The following is a 12,042-nucleotide window of genomic DNA, read 5'->3' on the forward strand; positions in this document are numbered from 1 at the left end:
AATTTGACAACGCACCATTCCAATCTCCTGGAGATAGAAGTGCAGGCACTATTGCAAAAGAATGCAATCGAATTAGTGCCAAACACACAAATAAACACAGGAGTTTACTCACTGTACTTTCTGATACCAAAGAAGGACAAAACGCTGAGACCAATCCTAGACCTCAGAATAGTGAACACATTCATCAAATCAGACCACTTTCACATGGTCACACTACAAGAAGTATTGCCATTGCTGAAACTACACGACTACATGGCAACTTTAGACCTCAAGGGTGCTTATTTCCATATACCAATACAACCATCGCACAGGAAATACCTAAGGTTTGTATTCAAGGGAATACATTACCAATTCAAGGTACTGCCTTTCGGATTAACAACCGCACCAAGAGTCTTTACCAAATGTCTAGCAGTAGTCGCTGCACACATAAGAAGGCAGCAAATACATGTGTTCCCATATCTAGACGACTGGCTAATCAAGGCCCATTCGTTAATACAGTGCTCAAATCACACATCATATCATACAAACCCTCTTCAAACTAGGGTTCACCGTCAATTTCACAAAATCCAAAATTCTGCCGCGCAAGGTACAACAATACCTGGGAGCCATAATAGACACATCAAAAGGAGTAGCCACTCCAAGTCCCCAAAGAATTAAAAATTTCAACACCATCATACAACGCATGTATCCAACACAAAGGATACAAGCAAAGATGGTACTACAACTCCTAGGCATGATGTCTTCATGCATAGCCATTGTCCCAAACGCAAGACTGCACATGAGGCCCTTACAACAGTGCCTAGCATCACAATGGTCACAAGCACAGGGTCACCTTCTAGATCTGGTGTTAATAGACCGCCAAACTTACCTCTCGCTTCTGTGGTGGAACAACATAAATTTAAACAAAGGGCGGCCTTTCCAAGACCCAGTGCCACAATACGTAATAACAGATGCTTCCATGACAGGGTGGGGAGCACACCTCGATCAACACAGCATACAAGGACAATGGAACGTACATCAAACAAAACTGCATATAAATCACCTAGAACTTCTAGCAGTTTTTCAAGCACTAAAAGCTTTCCAACCAATAATAGTTCACAAATACATTCTCGTCAAAACAGACAACATGACAACAATGTATTATCTAAACAAGCAAGGGGGGACGCACTCCACGCAGTTAAGCCTGCTAGCACAAAAGATTTGGCGTTGGGCAATTCACAACCAAATTCGCCTAATAGCACAATTTATACCAGGGATCCAAAATCAACTCGCAGACAATCTCTCTCGAGATCACCAACAGGTCCACGAATGGGAAATTCACCCCCAAATTCTGAACACTTATTTCAAACTCTGGGGAACACCTCAGATAGACTTGTTTGCGACAAAGGAGAACGCAAAATGCCAAAACTTCGCATCCAGATACCCACACAAACAGTCCCAAGGCAATGCCCTATGGATGAACTGGTCAGGGATATTTGCTTACGCTTTTCCTCCTCTCCCTCTCCTTCCTTACCTGGTAAACAAACTCAGTTAAAACAAACTCAAACTCATATTAATAGCACCAACTTGGGCAAGGCAACCCTGGTACACAATGCTGCTAGACCTATCAGTAGTACCCTGCATCAAATTGCCCAACAGGCCAGATCTGTTGACACAGCACAACCAAAAGATCAGACACCCAGATCCAGCATCGCTGAATCTAGCAATCTGGCTCCTGAAATCCTAGAATTCGGGCACTTACAACTTACCCAAGAATGTATGGAAGTCATAAAACAAGCCAGAAGGCCATCCACCAGGCACTGCTATGCAAGTAAATGGAAGAGGTTTGTTTGCTACTGCCATATTAATCAAATACAACCATTACACACAACTCCAGAACATGTAGTGGGTTACTTGCTTCACTTACAAAAATCTAACCTGGCTTTCTCTTCCATTAAAATACACCTTGCAGCAATATCTGCATACCTGCAGACTACCTATTCAACTTCCCTATATAAGATACCAGTCATTAAAGCATTCATGGAGGGCCTTAGGAGAATTATACCACCAAGAACACCACCTGTTCCTTCATGGAACCTAAATGTTGTCCTAACTAGACTTATGGGTCCACCTTTTGAACCCATGCACTCCTGCGAAATACAGTTCCTAACCTGGAAGGTGGCATTTCTCATCGCCATTACTTCCCTAAGAAGAGTAAGCGAGATTCAGGCGTTTACAATACAGGAACCTTTTATACAACTACACAAGAATAAGGTCGTCCTAAGGACCAATCCTAAATTTTTGCCAAAGGTTATTTCACCGTTCCATCTAAATCAAACAGTGGAACTTCCAGTGTTCTTTCCACAGCCAGATACCGTAGCTGAAAGGGCACTGCATACATTAGATGTCAAAAGAGCATTGATGTATTACATTGACAGAACAAAAAACATCAAAGACTAAACAACTATTTATTGCATTTCAAAAACCTCATGCAGGAAACCCAATATCAAAACAAGGTATAGCCAGATGGATAGTTAAATGCATCCAAATCTGCTACCTTAAAGCTAAACGACAGCTGCCCATTACACCAAGGGCACACTCAACCAGAAAGAAAGGTGCTACCATGGCCTTTCTAGGAAACATCCCAATGCAAGAAATATGTAAGGCAGCCACATGGTCTACGCCTCACACATTCACCAAGCACTACTGTGTAGACGTGTTATCCGCACAACAAGCCACAGTAGGTCAAGCCGTATTAAGAACATTATTTCAGACTACTTCCACTCCTACAGGCTGATCCACCGCTTTTGGGCAGATAACTGCTTACTAGTCTATGCAAAACATGCGTATCTACAGCGACAGATGCCATCGAACTGAAAATGTCACTTACCCAGTGTACATCTGTTCGTGGCATCAGTCGCAGTAGATTCGCATGTGCCCACCGCCTCCCCGGGAGCCTGTAGCAGTTTGGAAGTTACCTTCAACTATTTATATATGTATCATCTCAACCTTAAATAGGTGCATACTTAGTCACTCCATTGCATGGGCACTATTACTACAATTCAACTCCTACCTCACCCTCTGCGTGGAAAAACAATCGAAGATGGAGTCGACGCCCATGCGCAATGGAGACAAAAGGAGGAGTCACTCGGTCCCGTGACTCGAAAGACTTCTTCGAAGAAAAACAACTTGTAACACTCCGGCCCAACACCAGATGGCGAGCTATTGCAAAACATGCGAATCTACTGCGACTGATGCCACGAACAGATGTACACTGGGTAAGTGACATTTTCATTTTCTATACAAAAACCTATTGGCCTGGAATTGTCTCGGAGTGTGTGTTCCTCATTTATTGCCTGTGTGTGTACAACAAATGCTTAACACTACTCCTTGGATAAGCCTACTGCTCGACCACACTACCACAAAATAGAGCATTAGTATTCTCTTTTTGCCACTATCTTACCTCTAAGGGGAACCCTTGGACTCTGTGCATACTATTCCTTACTTTGAAATAGTGCATACAGAGCCAACTTCCTACAGTAAGTAGCTCATTTTCCCAAGGACTAACAAGAGGACTTGGAAAATGAATTGTGCAAGAACAGGACCAGACTAGAAGAAACCAAAACTGAATTCTGAAAGAAAGGACCTGAAAAAGGGGACAGTCCATTCCATTATGGAGTGGGTGCAGGAGCCACTGCCCACCCCTTTGTGGATGAAGAGCTGGGTTCAAGGGGAAAGTACAAGACCAGCTGTGGAGTTCAGGAGTTGAAGACCTCAAACTTGCTTTATCCTACCCATAAGGCAAAAGAATTCAAAATCAGTCACGCTTTTCCAACAAAAACTTAGATGGAGAAGGCACACTGGCAGAGGAAGATTGTGACTTTTCACTTAAGTCACAATGTAGCCAGATCTCTCGAGGCACTTCTCAGGAGAGTAGAAAATCCCTCAACTCCTCACCAGACGAGGGAATTTAAGAAAAAAGTGAAACAAGCACTCCTCTACAGAAGAAACTTCATCTGCTCCTGCAAATTCATGTAAGCCAGAGAAAGAAACTGACTACCAGATAAGTCAACGACACAGGAACAAAATCTCCTTTCAAAACCCCATAGATTAAATCACTCAACGGCAACATCGACCATGGTCACTACTATATCGTCGGCAAGACTATCTACAGTGGTGACGACTGCTGTAATTCAGGTTCCCATCTCGTCAACGATTGTCACGGAGATGAGGGGGCACATCAGTTCTCCCACCAACATTTATGAAAAAGGCAGCAGAAAGATTTCACCTACCCATCACAGTGAAAGCGCTCTGATTGCTTCTTATGATTTCAAGGATCAGGCACTGTAATCTGTCAGGTCAGTACCTGTCATAGACCACATCTGGCAGGAGGGCATTACTGCCTCCACTCCTCACATAGAAACTATGCAGCTGTGGGACAAGCAGTCATGCGTCATTTGTTCCAGTAAGGTGAGCCTCTGTTGTAATAGAGGATGTATTTCTAATACATGCTGCAAATATTACTATCTAATTAAATACTGTTTTGTCTGATTCAAGCATGTGAATCTGAACTATCCAATACAGGATAAAAAAATAAGTTACTTACCTGCAACTGCAGTTATCCAGTATTGATATCTTTCATAGATTCACATGCGACCCACCCTCTTCCCCTTACAGTCTCAAAATGTATAGGCTAGTGAATTTAAGACCTACTGTCATAGTAGCAGATATGGTTGTTGCATACTGCTTTCTATGATACCGTGGGACTCCCACTTCGACTGGGTAGGATTCAAGCATGTGAATCTATGAAAGATACCAATGCTGGAAAACTGCAGTTACAGGTAAGTAACTCATTTTCTTATCCCTTTTGCTACATTTTATTTCAAGCTGACTGCTGCTCCCTAACCGTGTAATTAGGTGTCTTCTGCTTAGCGCTAACAGACTAAAATCACATTTGTGTTGTAATTTGAAGTTTCTTCATCATAGGAGCTTTGTTGTATTAATTTGTTTCGTCTGAATATTTATTTTAACAGGCGTAGAGAGATGGCTGAGCGAGAGCGACGTGAGCGAATAATGCGAGAGCAAGAAATCCATGCTCACTTGCAGAGAGAGAGAGAAAGGCTAGAGATAGAAAGACAGAAATTGGAGCGGGAACGAATGGAACGAGAGCGCTTAGAGCGTGAACGTATTCGTATTGAACAGGTATGAATTTCCTATTTAATTTCATTGTACCATTTATGGGTTCAGAGAAACCAATCTCAACAAATTTTGTAAATTTTTTTTATGAAGACAGTATGCGTATAAAAGCAGTTTTCCACGCTTTGTTTTAGTTTTGAACAGTAAATATAATTAGCCAAGTCGCAGATATCACCAATGTGCTAGATATTTTTTACATTTAAAGGGATTAGGAACACGTACCCTCTAATGGGATTGGTCCTCACAATGTTAAATAGATACAAGTGGTTGGGCTACTGTAGTTAACCGCTAATGTCCTAGGGCCTTCGTACAAATGCATTTCAATTGGTTGAGGTTTTTTTAGCACTTGACTCACTAAAGACCGCTTTGAGTAGTTCAACCTTATTTCAGTAGTGGGAGAGGATGAGTCCTTGAATGCAGTAAACATATTCTATAGTAAATGGAATGCCCAGTTAGTACTTCCGTTTTTATTTTATTTTTTTTGGTGTAAGAAAGGATTTTGACAGGTAATTAAAAAAAAATTAAAAAAAATTGCTTGCCCCCATGATCTACCAGGAAAGTATGTCCTTATACCTTCCTCTTTTCCACTGGTTAACTGCTTTTTATGCTTTTTCCCCTCTCGCTCTGCTTTTTGAAGAAAGCATGATTAGACGTTATACCTCCTGGAAAATATTACTTCAATTTAAAGTCCTTTCATAAATGGGCATAGTTTGTAACAGAGGATTATTACACTATTGTATGTGATTACATATCACAAAGTCTGTAAATCTGAGTAGAATAGCCTGGAAGTAGTCTTCCTCAGTATCTTAAAAATTGTCACTTAGGAGCCTTTCTACAATGATAGTTGAGTCCGGCTTTAGCCGTTCAATTCTCTGAAGGTTAAGAACTCTGAACTCCATGTTCTTGTGATTATGCAGCCAAACATGTTAACCAACTAAAGTCTATCCCCCGTCATCAGCACAGGGAATTGAAACCAAAATAATACAATAGTGACTGCACTTGCCTGTCCCATGTCTCTGGGACCACAAAGTCAAAAGTAGAGCATACTCGCTCTTACTTCTGAGTCCTGTCCGGTCTCCGCCTTGGGCTCATTGCTGTCCTTATTCTCTTGTGGGAATGCACAAAAAAGCACAACTATTTGGCTGTCAGCTGCAGGAAAGGTCTCCCCAGAATAGCATGCCTTGTCAACTGGTCAGGCACCTTTATATTGCAATGCCACACACTTGGCAAGAGTTACATTTCAACACTCCTTGGTGCTTAGGACTTGAAGTCCCCAATACTAAAGGAGTGTGCAGCACACACAATTCTGCAACCTAACCTAAAAACGAAATAAAGCGGTTAGACTGCAACATCGTACAAACAGAACAGGTAAGACTGCAATGAGGTTAGATCTTGAACAGCTTTGCCTTAAGAAGTTTGCACAGAATGTAGAGGTACGTAAGTAAGATGGAGATGGTGACTACAACGGACAACGACTATGCTGCAGACACTTAACATAAATTCATTGTGGTTTGCAGGATTACTATTCTCCGGCTGCTTGGTCTAATCAGACTAGGATTTAGAGAAACCAAAGGTGAAAATGGCTGAGAGGTTGTGAAGCAGGTTTTAAGAAGTTATTCTGCTCATACACATTAAGACTGCATGACCTGTATTGTTCTGGTACAGAGAATGAAGGAATGTACCTAATCTAAATTGTCTAGCCACCTGTGTATGGAGTGGTGACTTGAGCTTGGCAACTGGTGCACCACGATAGATAATTACAATTGCATGGTTTACTGAGGCTGTTGACCTCACTGTTTGCATGTTTGAGTTAATGTTATCAATTGGCACCAACTGGACATACGTGAGTTTTTGAAATGTGTAGTGCTATCCAACTATAGAAGCTGGAGTTTAATTCATTTTGCCCAGCATTTTGTTAAGTGTATTCACTGTTGCAGTTATCACCAGGAAAGAGGCCTGTTTTGTTATAAATACCAAAGCATTAAAAAGATATGTTTCGGCTTTGAAGAATCTGATAACTGTTAATTTCCTGAAGGAACGACGCAAAGAAGCAGAGCGTATAGCTCGTGAACGTGCAGAACTTCGCCGTCAGCAAGAACAGCTCCGTTTTGAGCAGGCAAAGAGAAATTCTTTAAAACGTCCTCGTGATGTAGATCACAGGTATGTCTCGCATATTTTTATCGTTTTGGTATTCGGTTTTAGGTCTGGCTTGACAGTGCAGATGCTTGCCTACCTATTAAACATTTTTAAGATTCAGATTGGATTTAGGCTGTTTTCAGTGGAGTATACTATTACTCAGACTGGCTGAGGTGTTTACTTTGCAATTTGGGGGTGGGTGGGGTTTTAACTCTGAATGACAATTTCAAAGACAAACTTGCAGCATTACACAGTTGTCATTCGCAGCCCTGGATTTTTAATTTATTCATGCTTAAACCTTATCTGAAGTTTGGCTGAAAATCATCTCTACCTTGACTTGAGTTGTAAAATGGTGCCTGTTACCATACATGATGATGGAGGACAAATGGTCTGTTAGCTTTGAGATTAGAAAGGCTTAATGTAGTTGTGATGTGCTCTAGGTAACAATGTTTGGCATGTGTGGCTGTAGATACACATGCTCTGCATACTCCTGCCATCTAATGTTGGATCCAGAAGGTTTCAAGTTGTTTCTGTTCGAAAAGTCTTTCGAGTCACAAGGTATAGTGACTCCTTTTGCTGGTAATGCGCAGGGCATCGACCCATCATTAGATTTTCTTCAGCTGTCTTGTCCGATTGTGTTTTCAGTGTTCTCCGGTTTGAGCCCATATTAGGGCTTTTTTTCTAATCAGGAAACCTCCAATCTCTTGGTATTGTTATTGAACGCAGTACTTTAACCTTGCGTTCCGGGCCTGAAGAAAACTATTTTAATTGACTTGTCTTGGTCACAGCCCACGAGACTGTGCCAGTTGGGCCACCAGTTTTTTTTTTTTTCTCCAGACACCCTTCTGTTTCTGTCCGAAGTGTCACTCGAAATTTCTGAGGACCGATCTCCATGAGGTTTGCAACCTTTGACTATCGCTGCAGCATCGAGAACACTGTGAAGCTTGCCGGTCTTTCCAGTAGGCAAAAAGACTCTGCGATTGGAGAGCTTGTCACTGAGATGCAGCAGCAAAGTTTTGAGGAGACGGCAGACATCCTTTGTATCCAACACACCATGTCAGACAAGAGCAGGAACTCCAGGAGGCTTCAGCTGCTGAGGAGGAGGCATTCTCCAGTCAAGATTTGAGCTCAGATGCTGACATCCTGCTTGAGATGCAGGACATTCCTGTGGGTCAACCAACAGCGAGGAAGCCCACAATACAGAAGCAAAGGCTATCAAGCTGCCACTGCAGGCATAGAAAAACTCTTATTGAATCCCCTTCCTTCAGGCTCTGCAGCAAAGCCAAAACATAATCCTTCCGCCTCCGTACCAGCTCAAAACACCAGTCTCTGCACCAAAATCTTCCATGTCTGTAAGGAAATGCCTCCTTGGCATGGTTACCCCCTGACTTTTTGCCTTTGCTGATGCTATGTTTTGAATTGAAAGTGTGCTGAGGCCTGCTAACCAGGCCCCAGCACCAGTGTTCTTTCCCTAACCTGTACTTTTGTATTCACAATTGGCACACCCTGGCATCCAGGTAAGTCCCTTGTAACTGGTACCCCTAGTACCAAGGGCCCTGATGCCAGGGAAGGTCTCTAAGGGCTGCAGCATATCTTAGATTCCTCCCATCCCTTCAGTGCTTTCTCCAACTGTTTGGTCGATGCTTTACGCAGTCCACGCACTTTTCTGGTGACCTTTGGTTACTTCTCTGGTGGGTTTCAATTTTCTCCTGTCTTTACTATCCTTCCCTTTAGTTTTTATTTGACAACCTTTCTACTTACCTTGAAAGTCTTCAGTCTGCAGAGGTTCATCTGTCGATTTCAGACCCAATGGTGGAAAAAATCTGAAGATGGAGACCACGCAGGGCACAATTTGACAGACTTTACACCAAATACCAGACTATGCCCACATAAAAAAATAGACTAGGAAGTATTCAGGACCCAGCCACTCTGCCAGAATAGGGCATGGCATGTGAATTCTGAAAAATCTTCAAGATCCAGTACTACTCATAAAGGTGAGAAACCTTTTTGTTTCAAAGCGTTTACCTTGAGGTTGGCCCACTGCTTGCAGAAATTTGTCTACTGGTGTAGTCTATTATCAAAATTTAGATATATCTTTCTATTGGTGTAATAACAGCTGAAAATGTGAGAAAATTCGTTCCAAATAAGCTCTCTGGGCAGTGGGGGTGATGGAACATTATGGGACACTGGCTGGAAAGAGGAACATCAAGACCTAATATCTTCAGTGGCGAATAAGGTAGCGTGCACGAGTCTCTGTAGTAAGAGTGGTGAACTGTATTTATGGCAGCATTCACAGCAGAGAAGAGATGGTAACATGTTCTTTGCAAACAATATAACAATCACAGCTTCCTAAGTGCTTTAACTGGAACTTTCTTTTTTAGGAATGTGTGCCATTGGATATTGGTTGATAATTAGAAGGATAGACTAGGATGCTGCCTTTCACTGTTTACTATCGAGGATTCCCAGCATGCTTGGTTATTTCAAATATGTGAATGTATGAAAGATGCCAGTGTTGCAGAACGATAGTTATGAACTTTATTGTAGAAGGCAGTCTGCAAAACCATTGTTAAAATAAATCCTACCTGCCCTATTTGTTGACATTTCAGCTTCTAAACGTCTCATTATGTTATTTTTAAAGGCGTGAGGATCCATTCTGGAGTGAAAACAAGAAAGTAGCCCTTGATACAGATTCCCGCTTCAGCCGCAGCTCTGACTTCAGCAGTCAGCAAAATAGATTTAGTGACTTTGATCACAGAGGAGAGAGGGGCAGATATCCAGATGCATCCTCTGTGCCAGCCTCTTTTGAAAGGTGAATACATGTTTATTCTCTCATTTCAGTTGTACGGTAGTATCAATATAGTGTCATAATTTCTGTGTCCCTGAATTGCCGTCTCGGTGATGGAGTAAGACTATTTTTTTTTTTTTAATGACTAAGATTGATATTTTGGCATTTATGGGCATGGTCATGCATGAGTCAGGAATTGTTTCATGTGTCCCTGCAAACGTAGTGTTTGGACGTATGGGGGGGTTGCATAATAACGTCAAGTGAGAAAAGGTTGCGATTGTAGATGTGTACCATATCCATAATGTCTGACATGTTTGGTACCAACCAGGACCTTACAACTGTGTGGAACTCTGGTGTTTGTGAAGGTTCCTTATTTGTCTGGTAGGTAGTTCCAGAGCGTAGAGACCCTACCAAGAATCATATACTGTCAGTGCAAGACTTTATAAAGGAAGGGATGATCTCAAGCTGTGCCCCTTACTTAGGTAAAGTTTGTGAGCTGAGTCTTTGCTATGAATCGCCCATAAGGCTCTATAGACACCAGGAGTTGTATAAAGTGACTCATCTTTTTATTAGTCTTTTCTAGCCTAATGCCACCCTAATAGGGCTCCACCATGCAGTTTTGTATTTTTGGGGTGGAGGGGGTGAGGGGGGGGAAACGTTTGCTTTTATTTGCAAATTATGTATATCCACATTCTAACAATTCTAGAATACTAACAGGTAGTGACCATCGCCATGGTGCCCAGATTCACGTACCAGTGAATGGCTGTAATACTGATGCCAGCTCCACCTCTAACCAAACTAGGCAGCCTCGATGCTTTGCAGATAAGCCAGATGAATCTTCAGCACATTTCACTCAACAGTAGCTGAGCAACTGTGAGGAAAAAGAGGCATCTCAAACATTTTTTATTAGACTGTCATCTCCACACAGAATATTTTTTAAGCCCAACTAGGTAGAGAGGGTAATGAATGGGGTCAATTGAAAATTAATTTCATTAGTGGAAATCAAAACATGTATGGTTTAGCTCAATATAGAAATTACTCTGATGCGAATGAGACCTTAATTGTGCTTTAAGAGGCGCTACAAAAAAATAACTAATGCAAGACACTGTGGCCCTCGAACGAAAACTTAAGAGACCCAGCTCCCCTGTTACTTGAAATAGCCAGACAAATTAATGGACTGTCTTAAGGTCAGTGTTAATAACTGACTGGTATAATCCTTTATCTTCCTCCCCTGACTGGAACAATATTTTATTAATTCCTTGAACTTCAGAGCTAGTATATAATACTGTTTGATTCACTGGTGATAGGACATGTTTAACAGACTTTGATTTTTATTTTTATTTTTTTTAAGGAATGTAAATAGAAAGAGCAAAGGGAAGGTCAAATGACCATTTTGTTTTATTCTCTAATTTATGTGGAAAGAATAGCATGCAAGGTATTTGTTGATGCACCTATGTATTGCACGGATGCCACAGCTTCATAACCCTCAAGTACCTTGTTGGCATGTGTAGCTGCAGATACACATGCTGTGCATATCCTGCCATCTAGTGTTGGGCTCTGAGTGTTAGAAGTTGTTTTTCTTCGCAGAAGTCTGAGTCCCAGGATCGAATGATGACTCCTCCCAGTGATAGTGTGCATGGGCTTCGACTCCTTTGTTTTCTTTCCGCCATCGGGCTTGGACGCATTTCCTCATCTTTCCGATTCGGAAACTTTATATTCAATTTATTCTACTGTCTGTATTGTTTCGAACACGTTAAATCAGCAATCGTATTGTACCGTCTGGATCAAGAAAACGCCCTTTTGGGTGCTTGCGCCCCTCTTGTGCCTGTTCAGGCCTACCACACCATAGCCTGATGGCTCGGACTCCATTCCGATTCCACGCAAAATTCCTTTACACTGGCCAGCACGTGGTATGTAATCTTTGTCTTTCTCCTGAACATCCAGAG

The 12,042-nt window shown here is 41.9% G+C and overlaps 1 protein-coding gene across 7 annotated transcripts in view; it reads left to right on the top strand.

Moving 5' to 3' along the window:
- The window catches only part of SLTM (SAFB like transcription modulator), a 183,905-nt gene that overhangs the window by 77,052 nt on the left and 94,811 nt on the right, over positions 1-12,042 (top strand). For all 7 annotated transcript variants that reach the window (XM_069222087.1, XM_069222082.1, XM_069222083.1 and 4 more), the window contains 3 exons: positions 5,013-5,181; positions 7,211-7,335; positions 9,950-10,120. In XM_069222087.1, coding sequence (XP_069078188.1) covers positions 5,013-5,181; positions 7,211-7,335; positions 9,950-10,120 — 465 coding nt within the window. The remainder of the gene's footprint in view (positions 1-5,012; positions 5,182-7,210; positions 7,336-9,949; positions 10,121-12,042) is intronic.

This window comes from Pleurodeles waltl, chromosome 3_1 (genome assembly GCF_031143425.1).
Source record: "Pleurodeles waltl isolate 20211129_DDA chromosome 3_1, aPleWal1.hap1.20221129, whole genome shotgun sequence".
Taxonomy (NCBI): domain Eukaryota; kingdom Metazoa; phylum Chordata; class Amphibia; order Caudata; family Salamandridae; genus Pleurodeles; species Pleurodeles waltl.